The sequence below is a fragment of the Mustela erminea genome, chromosome 19 (assembly GCF_009829155.1).
Source record: "Mustela erminea isolate mMusErm1 chromosome 19, mMusErm1.Pri, whole genome shotgun sequence".
Taxonomy (NCBI): domain Eukaryota; kingdom Metazoa; phylum Chordata; class Mammalia; order Carnivora; family Mustelidae; genus Mustela; species Mustela erminea.
This window is the reverse complement of record NC_045632.1, coordinates 56,504,891-56,531,810: the sequence shown is the minus strand read 5'-3', so window position 1 is coordinate 56,531,810 and position 26,920 is coordinate 56,504,891. Positions and strand designations below refer to the sequence as shown.

The 26,920-nt window shown below is 53.8% G+C and overlaps 1 protein-coding gene across 2 annotated transcripts; it reads right to left on the bottom strand.

Annotated features, from left to right (window-relative positions):
• Nucleotides 1-1,022: 1,022 nt before the first annotated feature.
• WFDC1 (WAP four-disulfide core domain 1) lies at nucleotides 1,023-25,822 on the bottom strand. Of its 2 annotated transcripts, XR_004281312.1 has the most exons (8): nucleotides 25,300-25,822; nucleotides 13,192-13,375; nucleotides 9,082-9,165; nucleotides 7,988-8,128; nucleotides 4,336-4,377; nucleotides 3,057-3,128; nucleotides 1,341-1,443; nucleotides 1,023-1,290 (listed from the first exon to the last, which is right to left on the bottom strand). XR_004281312.1 is itself a non-coding variant. In XM_032325005.1 (7 exons), exons 1-6 carry the CDS (start codon nucleotides 25,453-25,455, stop codon nucleotides 3,070-3,072), a joined length of 666 nt encoding a protein of 221 aa, XP_032180896.1. In that variant the 5' UTR covers nucleotides 25,456-25,822; the 3' UTR covers nucleotides 1,023-1,443; nucleotides 3,057-3,069. The 2 variants fall into 2 exon arrangements, 1 of the variants encoding a protein (XP_032180896.1); XM_032325005.1 differs by having other exon boundaries at nucleotides 1,023-1,443.
• Nucleotides 25,823-26,920: the final 1,098 nt, after the last annotated feature.

Genomic DNA, 26,920 nt, shown 5'->3' with positions numbered 1-26,920 from the left:
AGGCTAAGTGCCTTGCCCAGGATGGGAACCCAGGATGACCAGTCTCTCATCTCTGCACTGTGCCCTCAGCCCTGATCAGTCTGGCTGTTCTGCGGACCCCCTCCACCCTCAAAGGCTTCAGCCAACCTCAGGTCCAGGTTCCTCCCAGCCCAGTGAGATCAACCCTCCAGGACAGGGGGGCTACTGGGGATTTCACGGGTGAGCCAAGCTGTGAATCCTGTAATCATAAATTTCACAAAGGGGCTCACGCCTGGCTCGGACAGACACGAACCTCACTCCCCACAATGGAAACCGGATCGGTCTCTTGTTGGACCGGCCATTCTTGGAGAAAGTCGTCTTCCCTTTCCATCAGCAGGAAGGAAGGTCACAACGTCCGCCCACACGGTGTGACAAAGGCACACTCTATGTAGGTCGTGTATGAATCATGGACTGTTTCCCTTTCATGTTTCCCCACAAAAACAAAATGACACAAAACAAAGACCCTAGTAGTTCTTCAGCAACATGGAGGCACTGAGGCGTCCGTCACCAGTCTTTCCAGTGGACTTGGAGCGCTTCGTTCTACAAGTGTGTGCATTTTATGGGAGAAAGTGTGCTTCTGGGGTCAGGGAGGTGCCTGGGGCCGGGGCTGCTTGTTTTTTGAAATATGGGAACATGGGTGTTTGTCTTCCACCGAAGCCCACTTTGGAATTGGGAAGGTTGAGCCCTGCAAAGTTAGAAATTTTCCTAACAAATCACTTTCCAGCTGGTGATTCATAACCTATACTGCTGGGGCAAATGATACATTTTATGTTAATAAAAATAACTTTTAAAAAAATCACTTTCCAGGTCCACCTTAGAGGGATTCGACCCAGAGTGGCGCACACACGGCTGGACATTCCAAGGTTCCAGAAGGAAAGCTGCGCAGACACCTCGTCCCAGGGTCCCCCTCTCCCACCCACCCCCAGGGTTCGAGGGCTTGAGCACATACAATTTAAGATCTTGGGGAATTAAAACCATGAATCCCACCTGAGTAGCCAAGTTCCTTTCCATTTTATAAGGAGCAATTTATTTTGAGCACAGTTGGGATAGGTACGCGCCTCCCGGAGCCAAATCTGGAAGAAACGTGTGGTAACGGGGATGACAAAGTGAATATCCGACAAAGGAGCTCCGCGCAGCTCCCGAGGGCGGCGACCTCTTCCTGCGGTGGGGTCAGGCCGAATGGGACTGCTAGGTGTGCTGTATCTTCAGGATGACAAGTCAGGGACCCAGGGCTGGGAAGGGGCTCCCACCAAGTCCCCCAGGCAGGCGGGTCATGCTGGCCTTGAAAGCCAGCTGTCTTATACTCTTAAGTATTTTTGGGGTCACGCTCTGTCAAGCTGGGCATAGCCTCCGGGGGTCAAATCATGTTTTATCCAACTGTTTCCGAGACGTAGCAGAAGAATGGAGGAACGTTCTCGCAACTGGCTGGAAGAGAAGCAGAGGAGGAAGGGACGTGAGCCACTGCTGGGGCAGAACACGAGGGGACAGTCCGCGTCATCTACTTCCTTGTCACCCGCCACATACATCAGTCAGATGCCGCTTTCCCTAAGACTGAATTCTTAACTGACTTCCCGTCTCTCTGGGGACCGTCCTGTTTAGTTCCTTACATATCGCTCCCCATCATTCCCATTACATAGATAAGGAAAGCGGGACGGGAAAAGTTGAAGGCATTTGCTGAAGGTCACATGTGGTGGGTCAAGAATTTAAGCCCATGGGACGCCTGGGTGGCTCAGTTGGTTAAGCAGCTGCCTTCGGCTCGGGTCATGATCCCGGCGTCCTGGGATCGAGTCCCACGTCGGGCTCCTTGCCCTCCGCAGGGAGCCTGCTTCTCCCTCTGACTCTGCCTTCCACTCTGTCTGCCTGTGCTCGCTCTCGCTCACTCTCTCTCTGACAAATAAATAAATAAAATCTTTAAAAAAAAAAAAAAAGAATTTAAGCCCAGTTCGGGCGGGCTGGCTGCTCCCAGATGCCGCCGCCACAAGCCGCCTCTCATGGCCCGCTCTCCCGTGCTGTCCCCAGCGCTTCCCCGTGGCAGCTTGCCATCCTCGGTGGGTCAGACCCACTCCAAGGACCGGTCCTGTCATCAGCAGGTAATACACACATTGGCACCCATCCTCAAGGGCTCAAGACTTTCCCAGAGGACTCACGCCGGGATATTCTGGAATCTGAAACCCAATGTTTGCCTTTCAAGGACATTCTGGGGAAATCAGCTGCTTTCAAGGGCCTTTGTTGGCTGTGTGAAGACATTTGGCCTTCACGGGGTTGGGTATTACTGGCAAAGATGCTTCCAGTCCTTGGCACCCCCAGGCAAGCATCTGAGAGCAGGGACCCTGAGACCCTGGAGAGCATCTGAGAGCAGGGCCTGTGCCTTCCCTGGGGTCCTCCTCTGGTGACAGCCTCACCGCCATCATTCTGTGCCTACCCCAGTGGCCTCCCTGTGGCTCCTCGAAGCCAAGGTCTCTCCCGCCCCGGGGACTTCTGCTCTCCTGGCTTCTTCTGCACGGACCCCTGCTCCCCGGGTCTCCCCAAGGCAGCTGCTTCTCCTTGCAGATCTTGGCTCGGACGTGACCTCCATATGGTCCTTCCCCAACCTACTCTTCCTCACGCCCCGTCCGGTTCCTTCACAACACTTACTGCGGGCTGATTTCCTTGCTGCCTTCTCTAGCCTCCCGCAAGGAGGGAAGCCCCTAGGAGCAGTGCTTGGCACTCGAGAGTATCAGGTGACCGAGGGAGCGAAGGAGGGATGGACTTCAGGGGACAATGGAGGACTCATCTGCTGTTCATGGGCGCATTAAGACAAGGAAAGTTGCAACCCGGTCTAGTGTTTAGATTTAGGTCCGGATGGGAGAGAAATGTACACTTCCGGCTATACACCACGTTCTCCTACGTTTACTGCCATATTGTAAGAGAATTTTTAAATTCTACCCCAGGGGAAGCCCTAGTCTCCCCTCTCATAGTCAACTTGGTGATTAAAGCTCCCAGGACACCTGGCTGGGCAAACCCTTCCCTGGCCATTGGCCACCACTCCTCCCACTTACCGGCACCGCTGCCTTATGAAAAGTGCCTCTGGGGTCCTTTCCCAGGCTCCGCCACATTCTTAGAATCTCCCTCTGCAAAAAAACCAGGGTTGCGTCAGGGCAGTCGAATCTTCTGCTGCTCCGGTGCTCATGGCTCACCAGCCACAGCCCAACAAAGTTCAAATACCAGGTGCCCTGGCCCTGTCCCCTCTTCCCCAAACGTGGTCCCCGAATCCCAACTTGCAGCCTCCCCCCGCCCCTCACCACAGCCGCACGTCCGGTGCAGGGTGGTCCTGCTGCGTTTCTGGCCCAGTCTACTGCCATCCCTCACTTGCTCACTACACACCAGCTACAGTAACGGCCAAGTTACTTCCAACCCTAGGATTCTCACACTGGCTGTTCCTCTGCCCACTGTTTCTTACTCTCTGGGCTGAGCTTAAATATCTCCTCCTTGGGAAGCCTCCCTTGACATTCAAGACTAAGGGGTCCTTTTTATGGTGTCCTGTATGTGACCTCCATCACCCTAATCACTATTATTACTAAATAAGTACTTGGAGGCTCTTCATGTCTGTATTTCCTGATTGACATGAGCTGCACGATGGCGGCGACTGCGTCCACCAGGATCACAAATGTAGTCCCAACTCCCAGCACAGAATAAAGGTTAACACTTGATAAATATGTGCTGTAAGTTCTTAATATGATGGATGGAAGGATGGATGGATGGATGGATGGATGGAAGGAAGATTGGAAGATGGATGGACGGATCAAGGAATGAGTAGACAGACGGGTAGCGTCCGCCGTATTTTCAATCCCCTGAATGAAAGTAGAAGGACTTAAGCATATCTGGTCCCAAGTTCTAACATTTAGCAAAGCCTTTTTCTCTTCTATGAGTCCCTCTTCAGCTTCCACCTCGTCTGTTCATATCAGGCAACGGGGCTTCTACTTTATTCCCCAATCCTAGTTCTCATTTTGTCCCCAGTGGGACATCCCTAACCTGCAGCCTCTGTCCCAGGCTGCCGCCTAGGAAGGCTCCCGCCTATGTCAGACGCCACCTGGAGGGCTTCTCCGCATGAAGGACAGATTTCCACACCAGAAGCATCGTGACTTCCCCCCACCAAAGGGCCCTCTGATGGCATAAAAGCAACTGGGAAGAGTCCGGGCATTTCCCTTCAGAGCAGCTTCTAACTGTAGCTCTCCAAACAGGCGATGAGAGTCTTTTTTTTTTTTTTTTTTCACCCAAGAAATCCTTACCATTCCTTTTACTGACTGCTGCAAAGAAGAGTGGTTTTTCTTCTCTTACCTGGGTATTCTTTGTAAAATTTGTGTCGGAGGACTCGCCCATCTGGAAAACACAGGAGAGGATTAAGCTCCTTCCAGTGAGTTCGTATGGCCAAAACCATTTCATAATAAGATCGAGGAATTCCTGTGTTTTCACTCTCATTCCGTCCCAGGTGCCCACAGAGTGTCCAGAGGCTGCGTGACGTGTGCTGGCACGGCTGATGGGATGCAGAGGCAGGCGTGAGACCTGAACCCTCCTCTCTGCGCGCACATACCAGAACTGCACAACTGTAAACCGGCGCCACGGGCGCCTGCGGGGCTCAGGGGGTTACGACCTCTGCCTTCGGCTCGGGGATCGAGCCCCATGTCGGGCTCTCTGCTCGGTGTGGAGCCTGCTTCCCCCCACACCTCTCTGCCTGCCTCTCTGCCTACTTGTGATCTCCGTCTGTTAAATAAATAAATAAACCTTTAAAAAAAAAATGTAAGCGGGAGCCAGTCTTCCATTTTTGTGTGTTGGAAAGTATAGTTCCTTATAAAAGAAATACTATTTCTGTTTAATGCATAATGGGTTTATCATTGTCATTCTTCAAGGAATTAACACAAATGTTTTTAATGCCTTGGTTTCAGTTTCTAATACGGTAATTACCCAGAGCCACACAAAGGAGAGCTCTACAGGTCCTCAATGTTTTGGGAGTGTAAGGGTGTCCCAAGGCCAAAAAGTTTAGGAATCACTGTCTTAAAAAGATGAATTGGAGGGGCACCTGGGTGGCTCAGTGGGTTAAAGCCTCTGCCTTTGGCTTGGGTCATGATCCCAGGTCCTGGAATCCAGCCCTGCATAGGGCTCTCTGCTTGGTGGGGAGCCTGCTTCCCCCTCTCTCTCTGCCTGCCTCTCTGCCTACTTGTGATCTGTCTGTCAAATAAATCAATTAAATCTTTAAAAAAAAAAAAAGATGAATTTGAAGCCGAATTTCAATATATCATTCAGCAAGTGTGATTACAAGCTATGTATTACACATGGGGAACACATGGTACTTTTCTGAGTCTGTTCAAAGGGGTTTTGAATGTCCTCACTGCATTGGACAAAGTAATGAGTAGCTATCTCATTGCACTGCTTCCCTAATCCTCTCTGGACCTCAGATTGCTCACCTGGAAATGGGCACAAAATTAGCAACTCATGGGGCGCCTGGGTGGCTCAGATGGTTAAGCGTCTGACACCCCCCTCACACCTCCACGTTACCAAACATGATCACAGGTCATTTTAACAAAGCAGATCTTCCCTGCTTAAGGAGACACGATTCTCTGTCCTTTGCACGCAGCACTGGCCAAGCTGCTCGGTCAGAGGCAAGCCGGGGGGACACGGGACATGTTGCCTCTAAGTGACCTCAAACCCACTCAGAGAAATGCACTGACTCCCCGGGCCCTGCTCTCCAAAGAGGCGGATTTACTGCCTTTGTCGACGTGCATTTTCCTCTTGGGAAAGATGTGAACCCCTCAAATGCTGGTTCCAAGCTGATGTACCATAAAACCCAAATGGTCCCTGGCACCCTCTAGACACTGGGTCTCGGAAGAGACTGGCGTCCTAGAGGTGGGCATGAGATCTGCAACTTATTCTCAAACAGCCCCCAACATAAATACACCAATGTATATGGAGACACAGCGGGGACTGGCGGGCGGAAGAGCTAGAGAGGACGGTAAAGTGAATGTGACCGGATTCTAACAACTGATGGGCCATTGGGGTGGAGGGTTCAAGGTACTATTCTTGCCTCTTTTCTGAAGTCTGGAATTATTGCTTTAAAAAAAATGTTTTTTAAGATTTTTATTTATTTGACAGAGAGAGAGAGCACGTGTGCACAAGCAGGAGGAACAGCAGAGGGAGAGGGAGAGGGAGGTTCCCTGACGAGCAGGAGCCCGATGTGGGACTCGATCCTGGGACCCCGGGATCATGACCTGAGCCGAAGGCAGACGCTTTACTGACGGAGCCACCCAGGCAGCCTGAAGTCTGAAATTATTTCAAATATGTAGTTTGAAATGATAATACTTAAATAAAAGGCTTCTTTCTGGTTAGCCTGGGACAAGTGCCCTGTTCCTCCCCAAGGCTGTGTTCCAAGAGAAGTTGTTGGAAATCAAGACATGTCCAAATTCCCATATAATTACCAACAGTTGCTGCTCCCTGATGCCCCTGGGAGCAAGGCTAGGAGGAATTTTGTTTACATTTCCATCTGCAAGGCTCCGAACATTCCTGGAGCAGGGGAGAACACAGACCCACACCCACCCACAGACTCTACATCCCATGGACAGGCTCAGAAACGCCCCCCTCGGCTTCTGGTGAGCTGTGCACACTGTTGGCAAGTTCCTCTTCTGAAAGACAGATAACAGCATGAAGTGGCCTATTATGAGCCCACTTTACGGGTAAGAAAAACGAAGCCCCAGAAGGTTAGGCTATTTGCCATACACAGCAGTGAGGGGCCAAGGGACCACCAGAGCCCAGGCTGCCTGGGTAGAGAACACACTCGTGTTCCCCAAACAGCAGGTGGAACGTAAGAGAAACCACCAAGATGCCTACTGAGGGCAGAGAGAGAGAAGGAGACAGACTCTAGACAGAGAGGGAGAGAGCTCAACTGGTGGGGAAGGGGCAGAGGCAGAGGGAGAGAGAGAATCCCAGGCAGGCTCCACACCCAGCACAGAGCCTGATGCAGGGCTCGATCTCACCACCCAGGGATCACAACCTGGGCCGAAACCAAGAGTAGGACGCTTAACCGACTGAGCTACCTAGGCGCCCCGAAATGCATCCTTTTGAAACACTTGCGGGAAATACCTTTCTCCAGTGAGGAAAAGAAATGCTCAGGCAGATCACGTGCCCTGTTGTGTTCTTTGGGCCTCTGTGAAGACCGAGGGTGCCAGCCCCTCAGGGCTGAGAGATGCAGAGGCGGGGGCTGGGCCCTGAGTCTGGGCTCTCAGAATCCCAGGAGCTCAACTGTGACAAGGCCAACTCACACTTCCTTGTAATTCCAGATTCTTCGCTTGTCCCACATTTCTTCCAAGTCCTGGGGACCTTACGCCCTGCCGAAGGCTCGGAGGGCTTTAGCTAAGTATCACCAGCCGCCCGTGCTCCTGGTCCTGGGCCTGCTTGGGAAAACTCACGTCCACTAAAGCAGTGCCATTCCTGCCCCTCCCTGATTGCCCTGCTATTTACTAGCCACCTCCAGGGACCGAGATGACTGAAGTCACACCGAACGCTCCTGCGGAGACCCTGGGAAGTCAAGGGTTCTCAGGCAATTTAAAAGATAGCTGATCAGATGGATATTAAATATCCAATGTTCCCTGATCACCTAATTCTCCTTGGCTCTGCTCTGAAGGCTTTACAGTATGATTTAAATGAATTCCCATAAGGGTGCACAGTGGCCCCATTTCACAGACGAGAATACTGAGGCTCAGAGGTTCAAAGGCACTGATTCCAGTTAGGAGGTGGCAGGGCTCAAAGACCTGTGTCCCATGCAGGCAGGGAGGGGAAGGATGGAAGACAAAGGGAGACGCACAGAAGCAGGAGGGCAGGAGGAGCTCTCGGCCAGGCTTCGGGGGGCACTGGTGGTTGTCTCTGGGACAGGGGTCCCATGTGGGGTGTTCTAGGGAGAGGGGGCAGGGGCCAGGAGCAAGGCTTGGGTGCCCACACTCACCTGCCTGCCGGCGCTGCTTGACACACTGCCCGCGGTTGGGGATGCCCTCGGCCGCATCCCCAGGGCTCAGGATGTGGCACTCGTAGCCTGAGGGGCAGAGGAGGGGTTCCGCCCCATCTTCCGTGGTGCTGCAGGCCTCGGCTGGGGGACAGACATGTGGCCAGGTGTCAGGTGGAGGTCATGAACTAGAGGGCCTGCCTCCCCTCTGCACCCCACCTTTTAGGCCATGCCTCAAGTCTCACTCACAGCAGTGTGTTTGCACACACACATGCACACACAGGGGCCATGCAAAGTCACGTGATCCCAAATGCCCTCGTGTGCCATGAGCTACATACATGTTCACCTACACACATGCTCATGCTTATAGTCACATGTGTTCACGCACAAAAGCCCGACACACACACACACACTCACAGATATGCACACACTCCCTCACACAAGTCCTGGCCTGTACACATGATTCCCGAACAGGTGCACACGCTCACACTTACAGCCACTGGTATACACGTGCATTCCTACACAACTTCTGATGTGCACATATTTGCACACCATGGCTCTTAGATGCACACTCACACCTACAGGCACACACATTTTCACGCACGCCGATGCACAAACATTCACACAGCCCTGAACAGCCACACAGGTGCACACACAACAGCACACCCTGGGGCAGTCATGCCCACGGATGTGTGCAGGGTCACAGGGAGAGCCCAGTCCACACAAGTACAAGGCCACACTCGTGCCCTCCAGTTCTCTAGGCCCCCGGGGCCACCAGCCTGCTCTCCACCCACCTGGAGAAGGCCTCCTCCTCGGGGAACAGGGAACGCCTTATGATGATTTTGGGGAACTGAAAACCAACCCCAACCCCCTGCCTCTCACATCTGCACCCTGTGTGGTGGGGGGAGCAGGAGGCCCCATTTGCAGGGCGCGTCAAGCCCTCCACTGTTCAGGGGCTTCGGAGCGCTGGGCCAACCGGCAGCCGCCACCCTTCTACGTATTGGGCTATCTGAGAGCAGACAGCCTGCTGGAGGAGAGGCAGCCTGAGCAGCAGGGCCCTGGCTCAGACGTCAGGTTGGGCTTCACCCGGCACGTACCTTGCAGCACCTCCTCAGGGCCATCCAGAAGCCAGCCGTTGCCACCAAGCCATCGAGGTTTCGGCTGCACCAGCCAGTCTAAAACTAATGAAATAATACATGCTTAAATGGAGCCCTCCCCCTGCCGGGCCCCCGTCTGACAGTTGAGAAATGCCCCAGCTCTGGGATTTGGGGAGCCTACACCTCCTGAAGAACACAGAGGCTGCCTACCACGTATCTGCGCTGCCTTTCAGTAGCAGAACTTTGAGTTTCCTCGAGGCACTGGATGGCCAAGCTGGAGACTACATTTCCCAGCCTTCCTTGCAGCTAGGTATGGCCACATGGCTGAATTCTAGCCAATGGGATATGGGCCAAAGTGATGACACAACTTCCTGTGTTGCCCAGGCATGGATGCGCTTGCTCTCCTCCCTCTGGCTCTCCCTCTTCCTCCCGCTGGGGAGCCACTTCCATCATGCAGAGCAACAAGATGGAAGGAACCTGGGTACCTGGATGACAGGAACGGTTGCGTTTATGCTGGCCTATTATCCAAGAGAGGAGTAAATGCCTGATAGATTGGACTCTTGGCTCCTTTTTATCATCACAGCATAGGCTGCTCTGTGGCCAATATATTTTTTAACAAGAAGAGCAACCCACATGGTAGATTGTAAAGTGTTCAAAATCCCAAAGCTGGGGTCGAGAGCCCAAATGCTTCCAGGGAGCAGGTAGGTAACACACAGAGGAACAGCAGGTCAGGTAGGACCATGGTAAACTGCCTCAGTGGGGCAGCTGCTGGTCAGCTTTGGCCAGGACTCCCCTGTGTTCCTAGAGCCTATGGGTTTGGTTTTTGTTTTGTTTTGTTTTTTAACTTTGGGGATTTTTGAAAAAATGTAAGCTCCTGGTTTTTAAGTGTTGGAATTAATTTTTTAAAAATGTTATGCACCATAGAGGCATCTGGGTAGTTTAGTTAAGTGTCTAACTCATGATTTTGGCTCAGGTCATGATCTCAGGGAGGTGAGATCAAGCCCCACATCAGGCTCCATCCTAAGTATGGAGCCCGCTTGGGATTTTCTCTTTCCCTCTCCCTCTGCTCCTGCCCCTATCCCCCCAAATTTTTATGCATTATGTAGATCAAATAAATTGGTCTGGGATCACATTAATTTATGACTTCTGCTTTTGTTGGACTCCAAAATATGACAAAAATAAAGAGGTTGATGTGCTGGCTAGCATCTTTGAAGGCACATAGATGGATATTGGTAAAAATGCTGGTTAACCTTTTGTTTAAAAGAGCACAGATGGGGGGCGCCTAGGTGGCTCCGTGGGTTAGGGCCTCTGCCTTCGGCTCGGGTCATGATTCCAGGGTCCTGGGATCGGGCTCTCTGCTCAGCAGGCAGCCTGCTTCCCTTCCTTTCTCTCTGCCTGCCTCTCTGCCTACTTGTGATCTCTGTCAAATGAATAAATAAAATCTTAAAAAAAAAAAAAAGAGCACAGATGATCTTAAGACAGTTGCTCACAGCGGGCAAACTGGAACAGAGGAGCAAACGAACAGGTGGCAACTTGTAACTGGAGGGCTGACCGGAGGAGCCTCCGCAGGCTGACTTCCAGTCTCCTGTTCCTTCCCTCCTCCTTCTTACCACCTCGGACCAAGTGATACAAAATGTTTTCGATGCTATTTTTACCAAATAGGAAACTGTATTATTATTTCTTATTTGTATTCCTTTCTTTGTCAAAGGCTCCTAAGTAGCAGGAGATACATATACGCAGTTTGCTGCATTTTTAGAAACTGAAACTTGGTCGTGGTCTTGCCTTAACCTGCAGAGCCCTAAAGGCCTGGAGGCGCAGGGTCTCCCCTCTTTGTGCCTCCATAGAACTTCCTGGGATCACCTAGAAAATGAACTCTCTGCACCACTGTTCTTACTTCCAAGATCTCCGTTGGAGGGAACCGACCTAAAGATTGCAATGAAGTGTGTCAGCTGCTTCCAACCGGGCCTGGTGCATTTCAGGTCACTGGCTCATGTTAGATCAGTGGTTCTCAATTTGGGATGATCTTGTCCTCACAGAACATACAGCAAGTCTAGAGATACTTCTGGTTGTCACAGTGGGAGTGGGGGGGCTAATGACATCTCGTGGAGGGGGGAGGTCCAGGGGTGCTGCTCTACGTCCCGCAGCACCCAGGTCAGCCCCCACCATACCCCAAACTAGAATTATCCAACCCCAGATGTCCAGAGTGCCGCAGGTGAGAAACCCTGTGTTCGATGTTACTATTATAATTCTTACTCTAACAAACAGCGGGAATCTTCTCCCTGGCCAGTGATTCATTGATTCGTTCAATATTCATTGAGTACTTTTCAGGTGCCCAGAGACCAGTTAGATGGTGGGCATCCAAGAGTGAATGAAATAGACCAAACCCTGCCTTATGGGGGCCCACCGGCAAGTGGGGAGAACAGTCAATGAACAAACAAAACCCAGTGTTCTAGATTGTGCTATAAAGAGAAATTAGGCAGGGAAAGGAGGGTAAGGAACGGCTACAGGAGGGTTTGCCATTGAGAGAGGGGAATCTTGCCTGAAAAAGCGACCACCTCTGGACCAAATCTGAAGCCAGTGAGGAAGTGAGCTGTGCAGGTGTCTGGGGGAAGGAGGTTCCAAGGCAGTGAGGGATACCCATCTATGGGCCGGATCCAAGAGCAGAACCCCATGTCCCTGCAGTCAGGGCATAAAGCACTGGATACTTCTCCACAGTTCTGGAGAAATACCAACTTTGCCTGTGATCTTGGGCCAGCAACTCAGCTTCTCTGAGTTTCTGTGTCTTCAGCTGTAAAATAAGCCTGATAACAGCCTCTCCCCACCATAGGGCTGTGTGAGCATTAAATGAGATGATGTAGAGAAAGGTTATTGGAAATGTCATGAACAGTTGCATAGTTCATGCACTGCTCCAGGCATCGGTGGCAAGTAAGGCTAGAATCCTTGGTCACTGTCACAGTCCAAAGGAAGGAGCACCTTTTTTGACTTACCCACCCAGAGGGCAGTACCTTTATGTGTTTCTTCCATCAGAAGGGGGTGCCACGTTGTCTTTTTTTAATAAAGGGCCCTATAGAAGCCTTCCTGGCCCTGCCTCTCTCTGGCCAAGCAGGGTAGACTGTAATTACGAGCATTACCGAGGGTGTTGACTACCTTGTCACCGCTGTGACCTCACCCCAAAGAAAACAAAGTGCGGTGGCTGGTGTTCCTGCTTCAGCCTTGGGAGGAGGGGTTGGGCCTGCCTTCTCAAGTGGCCTCTGGCAGGCAATCTAGCCCACCACACCGGAGAGCCCTCTCCCTGAGAGGAGCGGTCTGAGCAGGCTGCTATCATCTGAAGGCTCAGCCCCACGCAGAACAGAGAGGGAGGAGACCTCCCTGCGCCCATCCAACTCACTTAGGGGTACCTTTTGTTTCCCCTGGGCAATGCACCGCCCACTGGCTCCTCAGTATCCCCACAGGCTCTCCTCCCACCCCTCCCAAACCTCTCCAGAAGGGATCCCAAACTCCCTCCCTTCAAAGATGAATGAGTCTTTGCGGGCTGTTTCTCCCAAAGACATCACCACTAAGACTCAACAGACTGCTTACCGCTGATCTGCTCCCTGCCAAACCAGCCACCGTTCAGAGCCCTCCAGGAGCTGCACGTTCTCATTTCAGTCCCGTTTTACAGCTGGGGGGACTTCTGGGCGGTGACCAGCTGGCCAGTGAACTTGAACCCAGGAGCCTGCATCCCCCCTTCCCCTCGGGGGCACACCGCATCCGGACTGCTGAGGTCCCAGGGCTCCACCTCCAATACCCCCGGGGCCAGGATCGCCAGGGAAGTGGGCGTGGTAGGGCCAGGGCGGGGAGGATGCCGGAGACTGGAGGACCCACTGCCCTCTTGGGGCACCTGGGGTCCCCGCGGAGGGTGGCCCAGGGAAGGCAGTCCAGGGAGAAAAGCCGGAGACCTGGATTCTTTTTTGAATGAGAAATCGCCCCCATCTTCTCAGGAGGGGGCATCTTCCCCGGAAGGGGCGTCTCCCCGCGGCGGTGGCGAGCCGGTAGGTGTTGGGGGGGCCGGCTCCGCCCCCCTCCCCGCGCGCGCGTCCCCCTTCCCCTCCCCGTCCCCTGGGCGCCTACCTGGCGGGGGCGGCACGGCCTCCAGGCAGGCGTAGGCACAGCCGTTGTAGCAGCAGCGCCGGTGCCGCGGGCACTCGGAGTCGGCCTGGCAGCGCGCCGCCTGGCAGGCGCCGGGGGGCAGCGAGCGCGGTGGCGGCGGGCAGCGGTCGGCGCGGGGCTGCCGGGGCCCGGTCGCCTCCTCGGCCTGCGGGGCGAGAGCGCGGTCAGCCGCGGGCGGACGCGCATGCTCGTGTGTGCGTGTGCGCGGGTCTGGGTACGCACACACACCTAGACACGTGCACACGCGGGTCTCTCTGCAGATCGGAAATCCCGATGCGTTCGCGAGCTCTGAGAATTTCCAGATCACACAGACACACCACTTGGATGAACCTCGCACATTAAAAAAACGCCAGCTCAAAAGAGAACACACAGTGTGACTCCATTTAACTTTGTGTTCAAACACAGGCACACAGGGTGTCTGGTGTGAGAAGTCAGCACAGGGGGCCCCAGGTGGGTGGGGGCCCAGAGGGAACCTTTGGTCTCTGGGGACAGGCCCTGTTCTGCTTCGGGATCTGGGCGCTGGCTACAGGGTGTGTTCACCTTGTGGGAAGCTGGAGGACACGAGATTTGCCCACTTTCCAGTATTTGTTCAATAAAAAGTTAAAAATCGTACAGTACTTAACATGTAGGAAACATGGGCACGTGAGCAATAAAATTAGCATTTTGGAGGCGAGGTGGGGGGGCTCTGTCACACCAGGCTACCCACACTGGGTCCCTCGGACACCAGATGCCGTCCATGCCCGGCACACTGTTCTGCTTCCGCATTTGAAAGTGGACTGTGTGGACGGCAGGTCTTACATACACATCCCTACACACAAACACACAGACACTGATAGAAGAAGTTCACTGGGAGAAAACACCGCGGCCTGCCTCACCTCCTCACCACTCCGGTCATCTGAATCCCTATCTACCCCCTGTCCCTGCTCCCCTGCAAACGTATCTGGATTTCAGATTCCTACCTCCCATCCAAGTAAGGGAAGCTTGTCTGCAGACTGGAACCCTGCGCCCTTACCCTGCTTTGAAAGATTAGCAAGATACGGTGGTGGGTGTGGAGTATTAGCGTGCAGAACAGTTTGTATGCTACACACCTAACGGTGCTTTAAAATAAGCATCTGCACACTCATGCAATATGTATAGGGTTTGCCTAAAACATTTTTGGAAGGATACACAAGGATACACAAGACACCGTTATCACAGATGGCCTTTAGAGAGGAGCATTCGGTTCTGAAGCCAAGGAGGATTTCTCATTGCCTGCTTCAATATTCTTTTGGCCATGCACACACTCTTTTTTTCAGTTTAAAGAAGGCCATCCAAAATTTAAAAAAAATTTTAAATCCAAGAGAAGTACTTCTGAAGCATTTTTGATGACAAGAAAAACACTTGTTTAAAAAAAACAAAAGAGCAAGAAACGAAGTGGCATATGCACTCTGACCTCAAGGGAGTAAAAAGAGGAAGGTCAAAGATGGGTCCACGTTCTTCCCTTGACCTCTAGCCGACAGCTGCTACGGTGGCGGCCAAGCCCACGCGCTGCTCCTGGTGCCCTGTAGGGGGCGCAGGTCACCGAGGACTGGTACACGACCAGGCGCATCTTGGTATTGGTGCGAAGGACCAGGGGGTTTTCAAACTACCTCCTAAGGGGGCTCAACATTTGGCTCCTAAGGAAATGAAGACTTCAGGAAATTGGTGGTTCTTCCCCAAAACAAAAAGGAGATCACGGAGACCACAGCATGGATTTTCAAACCGGCTCAGCCTTTTCGCCAGCCCCTGCTCAGCCCAGGCCCTGTAATTCCCGTATCATGAGTAATTTTCAAGCTGCAAGCTTGCAAGCCATTGGCTCTTAGTTCATTTTTTTTTTTTTCCAGGATTAACAAAATTGGACCCATGTTGGGGCCCGACCATTTTCATCCTAATAGAACGTGACAGCTGCCCGGGCCTCCTTGGGAGGGTGACGAGGCTGGGGTGCATGTGGTCGGGAGGAACCCGGTGGGATTTTCTGCCCGGCCTGATTGTGAACGAGGCCTCATTTACAGACCTCATTGCAACCTTCAGATCATAAATGAGACGGTCTCCTGCGAGCTGCACCTCCCGGTCTGGCTTCCCGGTCTGGGAACATTAGGAGGCCCACGCTGGGGGCGGGGGTACAGAGATGGATCTGAGCTGTGCCCTAGTGCTCCTCTCCCAGGGAAATTCAAACCTCAGGTCTCCCAGAATTTGGAGAGAACAAAAGAGATAAGCGCCTTAAAAGTCAAATCTCCCAAGTTATTTGCGGGGTGGCCCAAACAACAGATGGTTGTGGGTGATAAAGAACTGATTTCACCGAGGGGCCCAGATTAAAGGATTAACTGTTCGGGAAAATATTTCATGTCACACAAGGTAATGCTCAAAAGGATCCTTTAAAAGCATGTTTCCCAGAGTTCTGAGAAAGAACTGACTTTATCAGAGAGATAAATAGATCACCAACACCCACCCCACACACCCCTGGGTGTCCCAGCCTGGGGGAGGACAAGGGTTAAAGGTCAGATGGAGTTGGCTGGCTTCCCTCCCCTCAGCCCCTCCACTTCCCAGGCTCACCCCCCTCTCTTGCTCATTCCGTCAGCTGTCCTGGCCTCTCTGAGGTCCCGGGAACAGTCCTGCCCCTGGGCCTTTGCACAGGCTATGTCTCCTGCCTTAGATGCCGGCCTGGCTCCGCCCTCACTTCCCCCAGGTCTCTAACTGACACATGCTGTCCCCCTGCACTGCCTGTAGCTCCTCCTGGGTTTTGTTCCCACCTGTGTCCCTGGTACCCACAGCAGGGCCTGGAACAGAGTAGGCACTCAGCACAGATCTGTGGTGGTTGAATGAATGATGACGGTTGCCCAAAATGAGGTCTGCCACTTGCCAGTCGTTCCCCAGGCCTCCCTCCAAGGGCTTCTGTGTTGGGACTGACCAATCTGCAGGCACAGCGGTGCTGTGTGGTGGGCATTGCTGTCCGGGCAGCCTTCACTGCCCGGGAGCCACGCCTTGTATCAGATCCATGCAACAGACACCTCTTCCCAAGCACTGACACCCTCCTCTGGTCACGTGAGGCCAGCGGGGGAGGTCCAATGACTACCCACATACACTGGAGCCTGCAGAATGAAAGGTCCGCCCCAGGCCTCAGGCTGAGCAGAGTCATGAGCCTAAGGAGTCCACTCCTCTGTCCCGAAGCCCAAGTAATGCATACCAGCTATGAATCTAGAATCGAGGGCCTTGATGACTGAAGGTCTGCTCAGGCCCCTTCCTCCTCTTGGCCTTGTGACCTTCCACACACTGTTCCCTGCACTCAGAACTGACTCCAGCTGCCTCCCCTTCCTTTGGGGCAAGAACGGAGGAGCATCTGACTTTTGGGTGTACCAAGAGGGGTGGGGCTCACAGCCTCATAACAGTACAGGCTGAGTTCAGCTGGGATCTAACTCCGGCTTAAGAACTACACAAGTCTGGACTTGTTTGGGGGCGGCTAAATTTTTTAATTCGATTGAGTTAACATATAGTGGACTGTGAGTTTCAGAGGGAGTTTAGTGATTCATCCATTGTGCCCAGCCCCCGTGCTCACTCCGTCACGTGCCCTCCTTACTGTCACCCAGTTGCCGCCTCCCCAGCCACTTTCCCCTCCAGCAACCCTGTTTGATTCCAGAGTTAAGAGTCCCTCAATTTGTTGTCCTGTTTTCGTCTTATTGTACTTTTCCCCTCCCTTTCCCTATATTCGTGTTTTGTTTCTTAAATTCCACCTTTAAGTAAAATACTATGGTATTTGTCTTTCTCTGATTGACTTATTTTGCTTAGCAGTAATAGCCTCTGGTTCCATCTGCGTCATTGCAAATGGCAAGATTTCAGTCTTTTTGATGGCTGAGTAATATTCTGTCGTCTTTATCCCACATCTTCATCCACTTGTGTGCTGATGGACACCTGGGCTCTTTCCATAGTTTGGCTACTGTGGACACTGCTGCTATAAACATCGGGGTGCTGGTGCCCCTTCGGATCACCGTGTTTGTATCCTTCGGCTCAATACCCAGTAGTGTGATTGCTGGGTTGTGGGGTAGCTCTATTTTCAACTTTTGAGGACCCCCCCCCACTGTCTTCCAGCACGGCCGCACCAGTATGCATTCCCCCCGACAGTGTGGACTCCCCTTTCTCTGCATCCTCTCCAACACCGGTCATTTCCCAAGTTGTTAATTTTAGCCACTGTGACCTCTTATACACTGTGGTCTCTTATACAAGTCTGGGTTTGAACCCTGCAGCTCTGGGATCCTACAGGAAAACCACCGATGTATCTGAGCCTTGGTTTCCCTCATCTGCAAAACGGGCACACATATCTCCCCTGCTGTGGGTGTCTGTGGCAGGCCAGGAGCTCACACCTGTGCCACCGGCAACACCGGTCTGCTGGAATTCTGTTTGCTTTTCCTGTGGTCGACCTGGTGGCCCTGAAAGCCTCCTGCCCCCCAGCCAGGGGTCTGCCAGCTCCTGGTAGCTTTGGTCTTCGCGTTCCTGGGTCTTCTTCCTGCCTGCCTCCCCCTGCCCTCCATCACTCACAGGATGGTTTAGGTCTGAGGCTGGGGCAGATGCTACACGAAATGAAAAGCTTGTCCCTGCCCCGGAGGAGTCTGGATCTAGCTGGGGACCAAAGACGCACCTCCAGGAGACGCTCAAACAACAACGCCATGCAGCACTTGGCAGCATTGTCCTGTCTCTGTCAGACGAGGGCAGACAACTGGCAGAGTCCCTAAAAGGATGGGGGCATGTGGACACAGCCATGCCCAGTGCCAAGGATGCCCTGAAGCAGTGTCCACCCCCACTCCGTAGTTACGATCACTGTCCCCATTGTACAGGTGGGGGGACTGAGGCACACGGCCACCACACCGGAAGGCGCCAGGCTCAGGACCTGGGCGGCCTGATCCATAAGGACAGCAGAGCAGGTAGCATCTATGGGGCTCCAGCTGTCTGCCGACGCCGAGCTGTGAGCTCACATACTAAATTTCCCTGAGACCTTCCACACGCTGCAAGGCCACTGCTGTTCTGAATGCACTTGACAGATGAGGAAATGGAGGCACCGAAACATGACAGACACTTGCCCGAGTCCACCCAGCGGGCGAGTGCAGGGGCGGGATTCGCACATGGGTCTGTCCTACGCAGGGAGCAACTTCCCACCCTTGCCTGTGAGTTCCCTCCTGCTTGGTCATCTCAGGGGCGTCCCCTTCCCATGCCCCCACCACCTGCCCGCCCATGGGCCAGCCCCAGCTCAGGACGCAGTCAGAGAACTGTCCCCCAGCCCCCAGAGATGCATTCTAGAAAGAAATCACCCCGGCCCTCACCCTCTGCAGCCCCATCAGCCCTGCCCTCCGTGACCACTCAGCGGAAAATAAAATAATGGCATGTCAAGTCCCTCAGACAGATGAGGCAGCTCACCCCAGACTGACGGCATCCTTCATGAAAATTCCAGGGTGACCATAATTTCCATCTCTGATTTTCATTTCTGCTAAGGGAGCGTATCCCAAGTCCATTTCCAAATAGCTGCTGAACACATATTTACAGCACGACGTAGACCAGAACTCTCCAGTTCTGTATGCCTTACTTGGATAAAAATGACTCCCTGAAGGTTTCCCACCGAGTGGCTATGTTTTTTTACTCTTCAGGGAGATCGTTCTGGAGACCTCTGTGGGTCTGCCAAGCCATTCTGCTGCCAATACCCGCAAGAAGTAGGTTAAGGAAACTCCGGGTGTGGACTCTTGCAGTGGGAAACCCGATTCTTCAAGTCCAAGTCTGGCTTCTATGGAGGCAACCAAAGAAGTCTGGATAAAGGAATCATTGCCTATCTGCACCGTGGAACACTACAGAAGCCTTTGAAAAGAAGACACAGAGCCACCAGGTCAACATATGGAACTATCGACATATGCCGTTCAGTGAAAACTACAAGGTAGAAAACAGTACCAACAAGCCGTACACAAATTCCAGAGAGTGTGGGGTGGCATTTCCACACACTGTCCAGACAGGGGAATCCAGAGATAGAGAGCAGACCAGCAGCTGCCAGCGACCGGGGCAGAGGGGAAGGGGGAGCCCCTGTTAGCGGAGACCCGGCTTCTTTTCAGGGTAATGGAAATGCTCAGGCACGAGATGGAAGCGGCAGGCGCAGAACGTCACGGAACTGCAGGCTTTAAAACGGTTAATTTCACATTATGGAAATTTCACCTCAATAAAAAACTTTTCAACAATGGGAATAAATATCATCAAAAAAAAAAAATGTCTGAGCATCATTGTTTCGTGGAAAAGTCTAGGTGCACCCATGCCAGAATGTCAACGGAGCTTATGTCTTGGAGGAAAAATGTAGATCTTTGTTGCGTGGTTATGACTTTTTGTATCGTCTGAACTTCTTTTACAGTAAACACTGTTTTTATCATGAGGAAACAACTGCGCACCTCTGCCATTTAAGGAGAAAGAATCCAGTCTCCGACGCTGCGCCCGTTTCCCCGCATCCCTCCTCGGTGCTCTCGACCCTCTCCGTTCCGGGGCAAGCTTTACCCTTCTTTGGAATATTTCAGTGACTTAACAGCCAGACCAACAAAAGTGCACCCCAGGACTGATTTGATTGGTGCCGGAAGAAAGCCAATTTTCCTCCAAGCATTACTTGCTCTTCCTCTGGAATTCGGACGTCAAAGTTCTAAAAATATGCCTCTCCCTGGAACAGAGGCTTCGAGTTCAGTGTGCCTTGATGAATGCCATTTCCTGACACCCTGTGACCTCAGAGCTGGGCTCGGGGAGCGGAACTGGGTGCACCGCTAAGGGGACTTCCTCAGGGAGGTCCTCAAAACCCCGGATCTCACACCAGGGACAACCCCTCTCTGTGCATGACGAGAGCAAACCGGCATCCATGCACACTGCCGTGCACAGGAAGTCTTCTGGAAATTTCCATCCCCACCTATCCTGTTCTGGAAGGTTTTAACGTAATTTATTCATTCATTCATGGTACATTCACCGTTCCCAGGCCTACTACATGCCAGGCACTGGGCTGGCTCTGAGCTGAACTAGAAGATGTCCCTGCCTTCACGTGGCTCAGTTCCAGAACAAGTGACAAACCCTAAACCAGACCGCACACAGATAAAGCAAATAAAAGTTGTTAATGAAAACTAAATTCACAATAAAACAGCAGTCATGCAGGTAATAGTAATGGAACTAAATGCTTTGAAGAGGTCGGGATGATAGGAAAACACTTAAGGGAACGGCCTCCGGAGAAGAGTGTGAAGTTAAGACCAGCTACGACTGGGGTCTGGCGGGGGCCAGGAGCGAGCGCTGGAAACGCCTGCCCGGGGTACTGGGGACGGAGGGGACGACCGTCCAGTGCCCGGGCCACGTGGATCCCGTGGGCCTTCAGAATCCTTACCATGTTGTACCTTGGGTTGCCACTGTCCCCTTTCTTTAAAATTATTGTGGCTGAATATATATATATGATATAAAGTTTGCCACTTTAACCGTTTTCGACGATTCAGTGGTACTAATTCACAATTATCAGGCAACCAGAGCATCTATTTCTGAAGCGCTTCCATCCCCCGAACAGAAACCCCATTCTCACCAAGCAGTTCCTCCCCATTCCCTGTCCCCGGCCCACCGCCCCTCTAATCGGTCTGTCCCTATAAATTTGCCTCTTCTGGACATTTTGTACAGAGCGCTCGTACAGGACCTGGCCTCCCATGACTGGCTTCTTTCACTCAGCCTACGTTTTCAGGGCTTATCTGTCCTGTCACTGGTGTTAATATAGCGTTAATGTAATGTTTTTGTAACATTCCACTGCCTGGAGAAGTCATATTTTGGTTCCCCACTCGGAGCTTCTAGACCGTCGGGCTGTTTCCAGCTCGGGCGGTCTTGGCCCACAGTGCCGCTCAGACACTCACACACTCTTGCACGCACTCGCCCAGGTTATCAGCACACACGGCCTGGATGCTTCTTCCCTTGCCCACTTCCACCTGGGGTTAATTCCAGGACTGGAACCTCAGATGGGGAAGCCGGGTCCAAGAGAGGAGAAAGTGATCTGCCCAAGGTCACCCCCAAATCACATTATCCAGTTCCTCTTTCCTCTTTCCTTCCAATGCGACCCCTGCCGCATTTCTAAAATGATTCTAGATGCCTACAGTGTGCCAGGATCTGAGCTAGACACAAGGACACGGCCAAACCTACAGCGGCTTGTCTCACTTCTGAATGCCACACGCCCTCTTCTGCCCCCAGGTAGGAGCCACAGACGCTTGGCCAGGAACACCCCAGGGCCCACATGCAGCTCCTGCTCCTCTGAATGGGGGCATCCTAGAGGTCCTGATGACGGGGTCCTGTGGGGGTGGGATCTCACATCTTTCAAGGAGCAAGGAAAGTCCCGAGCCAGAACACTCTCCACCAGGGCCTCGATGACCTCATCTGGAATTGTCCAGCATCAGGAGTGCTGGTGACAACCCTAGCAGCCAGCTCTGTTGGTGCCCAGAGGCAGACTGGGGGAGCTGGGGCCTGACCTTCAGTTCCGCGTGTTCCCACTGTGTGACACCCCCCCCCCAGCGTCTTGGCCTGTCCTGTGTGCCAGCTGGGCGAGTCCCCCACTGGACAGAGGGAGTCTTCTGAAGACCAGAGCAGACGGGAGGTATGCACAGCTCCAGGCCTCCTGTCTCTCCCGCTCTTGCTAACTTTGCAAAGCTTAGAGATGTGATAGAGAGTTCCGGAGCTCCCAGAAGTAACAAGGGAAAGGAGAACCAGTTTGGGGAGACTGAGGAAGCCGGGTCGCAGTGGGCAGGGGCTGGTAGCCGGCTCCTGGGGGCCCAGAGCTGCCTGCATGCGGGAAGGGGTCCTATGGAGGGGGTCACAGAACGGCACCCCTTGCCCCTGCAGCCCCCCGTGGCCCCCTCCACCGGGCAGGCCCTCTGGGACAGCGGGAGAACTGTCCAGCCACGTCCAACTGAGGGGACAAAACAGACTCAGCCACAGTGACATGCAGAGACCGTTGGGCCGCCCACGACATGGTGGCTGCCATGGGCCCCACGTGGTGGGATTTGCCGAGAGGCTCCTGAGAGCTAACGCGGCGAAGGCCTGTCCTGACGCCCACCAAGTGCTCGGGCAGGTGCCGTTTCCCCAGGTGCCGGGGAAGGTAAGCCCCAAACGCCCGCTCCAGGGAGCGGACTGAGCCCCCTCCACCTCAAAAATGTCACGGGGCTATTTACAAACTTTCTGCTTCTGTTTTCTCCAGCCTGGAGAACCAAATATTTGGTTCTGTGCGTTTGTCTGGTCTGGTTTTCTTTTTAATAGCGCACTCATAGAGAAGGGGGCTCCGGGCCAGGCATGGAGCAGAAAGCTCCCGCCCCCTTTTCCCTGGAGGGCACAGCCAAGGCCCCCGCTCCCCATGATGCAGAAGGGGGGCCGAGGCTCCGAGAGGGGAGACCCCTTTCTTACGACAAGCCCTGCAGTGGCCTCCTTGGGGACAGCAGCAGTGCCTCCCTCTCTGCTGTGTCTCTAAGTTCTTGGGCAGTCACAGGGACACAGGGTTCAGGAAGGGCCCTGGGCCCGATCCGCCCACGGCTGGAGGGACTAGCCACGCCATCTCCCTGTGCCAACAACGCCCAGACACTAATAACCACAAGAGCATACAGAATTGTAAGAAGGAGCACAAGCACGAGCAACTGATAGAGTCCTAAGAAGGAGCATCTACTTCCCATTGACAAATGAATCACAGCCGTCCAGGGGCCTCGCCCAAGGCTGCAGACCTGTCTCAGTCTGGGGTCCGGGGGTGGGTGCTGTGTAGGAAAGTCATGCTTCTCGGTGTAGCGGAGCTGTTTCCTATATTCCGAATTTCCCTGTTGGACATTTTCAAGGGCCCTGGAAGTCCTCTGGTCTCTTCCCTTCGTTTCCCAGGTAATGACCAGAGAGGGGCAGTGAGTGGCCCAAGGCTGCACAGCTTATTAGAGATGCCACCGAGATGAATCCCTGGGCCGGGTGCCCACAGGTCAACAGCCTGGATCCTTCCCCAGGCGCTTTCTCTAAGGCCCATTCTGGCACAGACCTCTCGTGTGTCCCAGCACTGGGGGGGTGGGGATGCTGGTTACTGCTGGTAACAGGGGAGAGCTCCAATCCAGGGAGGGGCGGACTCAAAGCACTCACATTCTGGCAAACGGTGGCTAGGACCAATTTGGTTTCTGAAGACCCCCTCCCTGGCCCACATGCACATCATCCTGACCACCCTGCTTCCCCCTTCCTCCTAGAGAGATGACGCAATCCGCTCCAATGACATGCTGGGACAAAGGGGGGGATCAGACTAGACGATGTATTGGAAATCCCTCTGTGGTCCCAGAACCAAAGTGCTAACGACCCTCGAAGACGAAATCATCCTGCCAGGCCAGCAGAAGAGGCTGGGAGTGTCAGACCCAAGCAGGGTCCCCTCTCCTATGGTGAGCACTGCCCCCTCAGGGGCTCCCAGATACACTGTTTTTGCTTCAAGACCTCTGCCTACATTGACTCTTCTTCAAGGAATGTCCTTCCTCCCCCTAATTCTTAATAGCTCTTCAAGATCTGGCCAGGATCTTCCCTCCTCCAGGAAGCCTTCCGTGATTACGCTGTCTCATACAAGCTCTCCCTTCTCCAAGCATCCACCACCACTTCACTTGCTACGATTCTGTTCCGCTCCCAGCGGCTGGCTGCCTCACATGCAGAACGTGAATCCAGGAGGCCACAATGAGCCTCAATACGGTTTCATGCATCTCACCATGGCAGCAGTCATTAAATGTTCCCCTTTACCACTTAGCTAGCTGGAAAACTCCTATTCATCTTTCAAAGCCCAGTGTTGAATGTCCCCGACCCTGGAAAACCCTCCCTGACTCTTCCTGGGTGGAGCCAAACTCATTCTTCTGTGCTTCCAATGCATCTCCCCATAATTCACTCCCAAGGATGTACAGAGCGCCAAGTTACCGGCAGGCAGCGGGCAGGGCACCAACACTGTACTGAATGAGAGAAAATCAGGCCCCACCCTGGGGAGCCTACATTCCACTGGGGGAGGCAAGCCCCTGCCAATTTCCCAGTGACTTAATGACATCACCAAGGCGCACTGAACTCTCACTAGGTGTTAAGTGTTGCATGTGTTGTGAGTCATTTCATCCTGAGAGCGCCAGAGCCTGCTCCTTGACCTTCCATGCTTCCGCGCCCCCTGCGTGGGAGGCGCTCAACTTCCACCCTCCTGCCCCCACTCACTCTCCTGGTCCCCTCCCTGCTCTATTTCCCTCCTTGGCCCTTGTCACCAAACACCATATGTTCTTATTTCTTCCTTACCCTCTGCCTCTCTCACGAATCGTGAACTCCCCAAAGCAGGGACCTGCCCTCTGTGTGCCCACAGCCTAGGACGGTGTCCCGTCAACACCGCTGACCCAACACATTTGTCCAAAGGAATGCATCACTCTTTCATTTTCAGATGAGATCACTGGTGCTCAGAGATGGCATTAACTCACCAACGTCACACAGCTGCAGAGGCTGGACGCAAACCCGGGCCCCTGGCACCAAGGTACACGCTTCTTGCCACTTGCTACATTGCACCGTCCCCTCGTATCACCACCACGTGTCCCCCGACTGCCTCCCCCACCTGACAATGTCGCCCTCGAGGGTGGAAGCTGTCGTCTTCATCTTGTCCCCCACGGGACCACACACAGTGCCTGGCCCGGAGCAGTTTCCACTAACCGTTTACTAAATGAGTAAACAACCCCATGAATGTCTAATTATGTTTTATAAACATCTGGTTATTGATTGTTGAGACACAACTCTCAGTTTCAAGTCCCTGGAGTCTCAGAGGGGTGCTGTGAGGAGGACTCCACTTTGGTCAGCGAAAGCATGTCCCAATCCCCCTTGCACACTGCCCGCGTGCCCTCTGCTCCTCTGCTTCCAGACCAGGAGCCTTCTGAGGGCAGTGAGTTCCTTCCCTGCCCACACCCCCAACCCTGGCGTGCTCTGATCGACGCTGCCCTGCGCGAGTGTGCAGGGACCACCTGCCAAACAGACAGCATCCGGGGGTCGCCCAGCCCCTCCTGCCTCTTTTCCCCAGGTACTTACGCGGGACTTCTCGGCCAGCCTCGTGTGCAATGCCCGTTTCCAGAGATTCTTGGCAGAGCCGGCTTCGAGGAGAAGCAGCAGGAAGCACAGAGCCCAGATGACCTTCCTTCGGCCGCTGCCCCTCCTGCGGCTGGAAAATGGCATTTCCTCCCACATGTTCAGGGAAGAGGGGCCCTCTGGCCGGGTGGGTGCTGGAAGTGGGGAGCCGAAGTGTGCACGGTCTGCCAGGCTCTTAGCTACACTCGGCCAGGTCGCTGGGATCCTGCGTTGGCGCCCAGCACATGCCCTCACCCTACCCCCACTCCCGGTGGTGGCCGGCCCCCCTGGTTATTTTTAGCTGGGCCCTATAACATCTGGCCCCAGAGGCTCCACCATAGACGTCTGTGGCCCAGGCAGTTCAGACGGTGGAGGCAGGAGGAGGGGGCACCGGGCCGGCTTGGAGACGTGGCTGGGAGTTGCCCTGTCCCACTGGGATAACGAGCACTTCCTTGCAGACTGGGGCAGTCTCTCCTCCCCAAGGAGGTGGCTGGCTGCGGGGCCTGGGGGCGGGGGGGTGGGGGCGGGCACACAGGGGAACCGGCCCAGGAGGGTGGGTGGGGGTTGGCGGCTTCTAGCTTGGCCAAGTTTTGAGCTGAGCTGACGAGCCATCTGCCCGTAGAAGCCTCTCTGGGAGAGGTGCTGCAGGGGGACTGGCTGAGCACGTGGCCGTGGGAAAACAACTCACCGCCTTGAACCCTGGTGGCCTCCTTCACGCGGGTGTGCCAAAAGTTACGTCGTGTGTTCTTGGGAGAGTTCGGTGACGTCTGACCGTGACCCAGGACACATGCGTCGTGAGTGTGCCGTGTCAGCCTGTGCGTGCTCTGGACACATGCAGAAAGCGCTGTGCTCAGTATCTGACAGTCTGCTGCCTACTCGCAGCAGCCCCTACTGTGATGCCCATTTCACAGATGGGAAAACAGGCACAAATACTTGCCTGAGGTCAGGCAGCAGGAGACCAAGTTGGGGCTCAGCCCCAGGCCCATCTGACCCCTGCGACCTACCGTCAGGAAAGCGGAAGGGACCCAGGCCCCAGACTGAGCCACGCCTGGGCGGCATACCAGCTTGGCCATGGAGATGTGACACTGGGAAAGCCTGCCCTCGGTCTTTCATCTGTGATACTAGGTTTGTGGTCTTAGCTCCGGCTGCAGGAGAAGCTCAGACACCCCCATAGGAGCGCTGCAAGGTCAGGCATCTCTCACTGTCTACATGGGGCCTGGCCCGTGGGAGCCCCCAGCAAGTCCTGGATGGGGTACAGAATAGGTTTAGCCATCACGACAACCGTCCGAGGAAGTACGCTTCATCTGCAGACTAGAGATGGAGGGCAAAAGTCAGTCCCAGTACATGGCACGGGATGGCACACAGTAGGTGCTCGATACATGCTCTTTGGTGGAGAAATCAGCTCCACGGCAGTACTGGGATCCCAGGGACCCAGGGCACCGAGCTGGGACCCATCTTTTCATTTCCTGCAAAGATTAACTTATAGAAATGACCATCCAAAGTCTTTAGGACAGGAGGGGGACAGCCGGGCACACGTGTGCTCCAGGCTCAATAAGGAAGGAGAAAGGCTCTAAGGAGAGAAGTT